The sequence below is a fragment of the Plectropomus leopardus genome, unplaced genomic scaffold (assembly GCF_008729295.1).
Source record: "Plectropomus leopardus isolate mb unplaced genomic scaffold, YSFRI_Pleo_2.0 unplaced_scaffold27172, whole genome shotgun sequence".
Lineage (NCBI taxonomy): Eukaryota > Metazoa > Chordata > Actinopteri > Perciformes > Serranidae > Plectropomus > Plectropomus leopardus.
The window spans coordinates 1-5,291 of NW_024629571.1; the positions used below are offsets into that span (position 1 = coordinate 1).

General features: G+C 40.2%; 1 protein-coding gene across 1 annotated transcript; it reads right to left on the reverse strand.

The window, feature by feature from the left end:
- Nucleotides 1–121: 121 nt before the first annotated feature.
- Nucleotides 122–5,141, reverse strand: LOC121937699 (inaD-like protein; the record flags this gene model as incomplete). Its single annotated transcript, XM_042481023.1, has 7 exons — nucleotides 122–205; nucleotides 520–626; nucleotides 1,179–1,254; nucleotides 2,130–2,198; nucleotides 2,321–2,413; nucleotides 3,327–3,419; nucleotides 5,057–5,141. Coding segments are annotated over 7 exons (607 nt in total), but the record flags the coding sequence as incomplete, so codon positions are not given.
- Nucleotides 5,142–5,291: the final 150 nt, after the last annotated feature.

Below are 5,291 nucleotides of genomic sequence, written 5' to 3' on the forward strand. Positions count from 1 at the left end.
AATAATACAAAAATACTTCATCTACTCTAACAATAGAAATTGAAAGATAATAATCATTAATTATCAATCAATCAACCAATTCAAATAAATGAATTTAAACTGTGTGTGTGTGTATGTGTACCTCGAGTATCTGGTCTCCGGCCCACAGCCGTCCGTCTCTGGCTGCGGCTCCTTCTTCGTAAACCTCGTGGATCACGATGGCGTCCTGATGGACACACAGACAGAAATGTCAAAGTGTGTCTCTGTGGGACATCCTGTCACAGGCCACCGGTGTAAAGTTAACTCTACATCCCGAACTCTGTTTTTGTTTTTCAATTTGCTGGTTTTCTTTTCTCTTTTTTTTCTATCTTCTGGACCATCAATAATTGGATGTAAATGTAGTACAGCAAGAACAAAACCAGAAAACAAGTTCACAACATTCATAGCAAAGTTTTATCTTGATCCAACTTTAAAACAGGACATCACACTGAGTGTTTTTAAAGTGTAAAATTAATAAAAAGGAAATGAAATGTGTGTTACCAGCTGTGTGTCTCGTCCCCCCACGATGCTGAGTCCGAGTCCTGATCGACCTTTACAGATCTCCAGCAGCATTTCCTGTCCGGGAACCACAGCGCAGCAGGACGGGTCTGAGGAGGAAGATCAGGGTGCGTTCTGGATCACAAACGTGTTCTTTTTACTCTCCGTAGGTTTTTATGGTGCTCCTTACGCGCTGCGAACAGTCGCAGTCTGCACACAATCAGGACTACTTCTTCATCACTCAACTTTGATGCTGCCAGTCCCTCGTTTTCCTCAGTGTTATAATAATAATAATAATAATAATGATAACAACAACAACAACAACAATAATCATTATTATGCCCCTCATTAATTAGTCGTCAGCACATCGATCTAAAACTCAGTGTCTGGTGTCTGCTGCAGATGTTGCCTCACTGTTTCAGTTTGAAAACTTTTCATTTAGTTCATCTGCAGACTGGAGCACACACAGAGAGAGTTGATGAGTCGGTTTCCATGGCAACCAGCACGCCAGAGTCCCCCAACGGAGTTCCCGGTCTCAGCGGTCGACCTTAGATCTTCTACCTCGGTAAAAAGTTACAGTAATACCACAGTCTGGAAAAACTCTGTGTGCGTGTGTGTGTGTGTGTGTGTGTGTGCGCGCGCGCGCATGCGTGTGTGTGTACCTCTGTTGGCGGCCTGCAGGTCAGGGCTGATCAGAGGAGGAGATGCTGCCGTTAGTTTGCTGGAAGACCTGCAGGACTGGACGCACACACACGCACGCACGCACGCACGCACGCACGCGCACACACACACACACACACACACACACACACACACACACACACACACACAGATCAGATTAAAGTTATTGATCAGCTCGGTGAAGCAGCAGACGGATCGATGTCAGCAGAGAACAGAAGGATACAAACTGACACTAAAGAAGGAAAAATGAAACATCAAATATGATTTTTTATTCGATGATGTTTTAATGTAAAACCTGAAAAACAACTCGAGCTGAGCAGAATAATGTGAAGCATCATTGGGAGGACTATAATCTAACTCAGTGATGCTCAAATTACAGCCCGTGGACCAGATCTGGGCCTCAATAGGGTGCCAGGTGGCCCCCCAAATATTTTCTAATAAAACAGCATCAACATAGAGCTTGTTGATTAAAAAAAAGAGAGCCAGAGGAGGATCCCCCGCACCCCCGACAGAGGACACAGCTGAGACACTGATGTCCTAAAATACTAGAAATGTCCTAAAAAACAAGAAACATTCCAAAATCTGAGAAACTTCCTAAAATCTGAGAAATGTCCTATAATCCTAAAAATGTCCTAAAATCCCAGAAATCTAAAATCTGAGAAATATGCTACAGTCCTAGAAACATCTGAAATCCTCAAAATGTCCCAAAATCTAAGAAACTTCCTACAATCAGAGAAATGTCTTAAAACCATAAAAATGACCCTAAATCTGAAAAAAATTCCTAAAATCTGTGAAACATGCTATAATCCTAGAAATGTCTGAAATTCCCAGAAGCGTCCCAGAATCCCCGTGGAGTCTCCCTGTTCTGACTGTTTGTGATCTCGACTGTGATTATTCATCTGATGATTTAAATTCAGTTTTTCTGATGTTACCTGCTGCTCCAGAGACGCCTTTGGAGCCTGAAGCTCATTTTCTGGAGACTCTGCAGCTTTCAACCTCTGCTGCAGGACAGACACACAGACACACACACACACACACACACACACACACACACACACACAGCTGTGTGGGTTGAGGAGAATATTTGGGCGAACTGACAGAGGCTGAGTGTGAACGTTGTTACCTTGTTGGAGGCGTCGCTCGCTCTCAGACTCTTGGCGGCGACGTTTCTGTTTCTGTTCCTGTTGTTCTGTTCGGCTTCATCGCTCGTCTCGTCCTGTTCAACAGATGACAGATTTTTTAAAATTTTATTTGTTTTGTTTGTTTTAGGGGTCAAACAATATCCTTTTTTTTTTTAGGGCCGATACATTACAGATTATTAGTATTTAACCCTCGGGTTGTCCCTGGGGTCATTCTGACCCCAAATGAAATCTTTTTATATCAAAATATATTTTTATACTGATGTAAGCGAGGTCTGTTGGCCCTAAATTCCAAAACAAAGGGAAAAGTGTGTTAATGGGTTGGACTGAAGTAAGACTAAAGGTGAAACACAGAGGTCCCAGAGGACCAAAGGTGTACGGCAGTCGGGACGACGTTATGAGACTGATAACTGACATTTGGAACAGATATGCATTTACAATAAAAATGAAAATATTTCTGTCAATATTTAGAATTTGGAATATAACAAACATTTGGGAATTTGTTGACATAATATCTATTTGATCAAAGAAAAAGTAAGAAAAGGCTCGGGATATATATCTTTGACTTCCAGGTACTCCTTTACGGACACTGTACTTTTGTTTTGTTTATTTGTTTATGATATGTTTTAATTCTTTTTTCTTTTCGGTTTGATATAAAGTCATTCATTGGTTAAAGTAATTAAATGCACATTTATTTTTAGACAGATTGACCTTATGTCCATTACACAGGACATGCTAGAAAACATTAATAAATAACGTTTTTGGGGAATTTCAAAGGGAATTTCAGATTTCAAAGGGTCAAATAAATAATTTGATTGTATTTCCATCTTTGCTGAGCAACAGTTTTGTGTGAGAAGAATTAAAGTTTGTCCCATACAGACATCTGTCCCCAAAATCAGCCTGTTGAATTTAATGATTCAAGAAAATAAAAGCAAGGGCTGTTAATTTAAGTTTAATGATGAAGACATAAGAAATGTGGCGCCGACTGACCGGTGCGTCTGATGACGGGTGGAGCGTCAGGCTGTCGGGGGGGCGGGGGACGTCTGTGGGTGCGGAGACACTGAGAGGAGCTGGACAGACGGACTGACGGGGGACAAGAAGAGGTCACAAAGGTCAGTCACCTCGATGAATGTGTTTCTGATCCAGATGGACTTTTGATTTCGTCACACAGGTGCATCTCCAAAACTTAGACTATAGTGAAAAAGTTCACGAATTTCCATCAGTTATTAAAGAAAGTGAAATATAAAAAATATATTCTCGACTCGTTTCTTAAACCAGAATGTTCAAGCATTGTACTATATTAATATGAATAATACGGCCTTCAGCTAGCATTTCCATAAAACCACGTTTCTACTTTTCAGTTTCTATTCTGGACTGATGAAGGGAATAAAATTACATTTTTAAAGCATGTGTGTCAGTACACTGGACTTCACCTGCAATCGATGCAAATATCTTTTAACTGCTGAGTTCGAGTCTGTTACTTTCACACCTTGTTTTTTATCAGTGCACCTTTTTTTGCTTCCTCACACCTTTCTGCTGTAACAATGCAAATAATAAAGATTTTATTTCTTTTCTTTTCCTGAGACCCAGCAAGTTATATTTGTCCTTTCTGGGCGATTAGTGATGAGATTTTGAGAGATATATCGCTTCTGTTTTTCATGTGGATGCTATTTCTTTAATTTAAGAGAGTCTTAACAATATTATATTAAGATTTTAGACATATACATCATTTTTGAGACTTAAAAATACAAATATTAACCCATGTCCTTTGTAGGGGACACTGGGACTTGCTTCGTCTCATTTTCCAGACTTGAGGAAACTTTGAACTTTAAGCAGGATGTTTGAAGCTCAGGCAGCTTATCAGCTGAACAGCAGCCTGAGGGAGACTTTTCTTTCTTTACATCCAGCACCTCTTTTAGATTTAAGGCGACTTGCAAACTAAAATTTTAGCTTTTGACACATTCAAGGAGGGTAAACAAAGATTATTTTTCATTTGCACACATGCATAAGTGCACAATAAAGTTCCCTGTAATAAAGACTCTACCATCTGTGCAATAACACGTCACACTGCTTCTGTTAATATCCTTCTGCTGATTTTATCTACGACAGCACTCACCTCATTACTCACTCATCCATTCGCCTCATTTTTATCGTATTATTATGTTTGATTTATAGGATCTGGATTTGAAGTTTATACAGTGTGTACAGTACTTCAGTATTTCTTCCTGTCCTCTGAGCTGCTGGACACCCGAATTTCCCTTTCAGGGATGAATAAAGTATCTTCTGGTCTTATTTCTTAAAGGTTATTTCATTGTAAGCATGTTGTAGGTTTTTGTAATTAAATGTACATTTATTTTTACACCTTATGTCCATTACAAGGGACATGCTGTAAAACATTAATGAATAACATTTTTAAGAAAATTAAAATCTTGGTGATTTGTTTCTTACACCCTAATGACTTAATAATGTAAAAAATAAATAAATGATCAAAAGAATTTAAAAAAATTTCTAACAGGTCTCAGGAGGTTAAAGTTTCGGACAGTTTGTCAGTTTCAGTGCGGGGGGTCAGATTCTGTCGGTCAGCCTACACGTCTACGTGTTCGTTTGACATTCTTTCACTGATGACTGACGTTATTCATATCTGTGTGTGTTCTGGTGTCACAAAGAGACAAAAGTATGTGGACGTCAGTCTGAGTGTGTGTTTAAGTGTGTGCTGTTACCTCAGGACTGACGGGGCTGAGGACAGGGGGAGGAGGGGGGGACGAGAAGGGAGGGACGGCCATCTGGTTTATAGCATCCTCATTTCTGCAGAGAGACAGAAAGAGACAAAGGGACAGACAGAGCGAGAGACAGAGGGACAGAGAGAGAGGGCAGACAGAGAGAGACAGAGGGACAGACAAAAAGAGAGAGATGGAGGGACAGACAGAGAGAGAGATGGAGGGACAGACAGAGAGA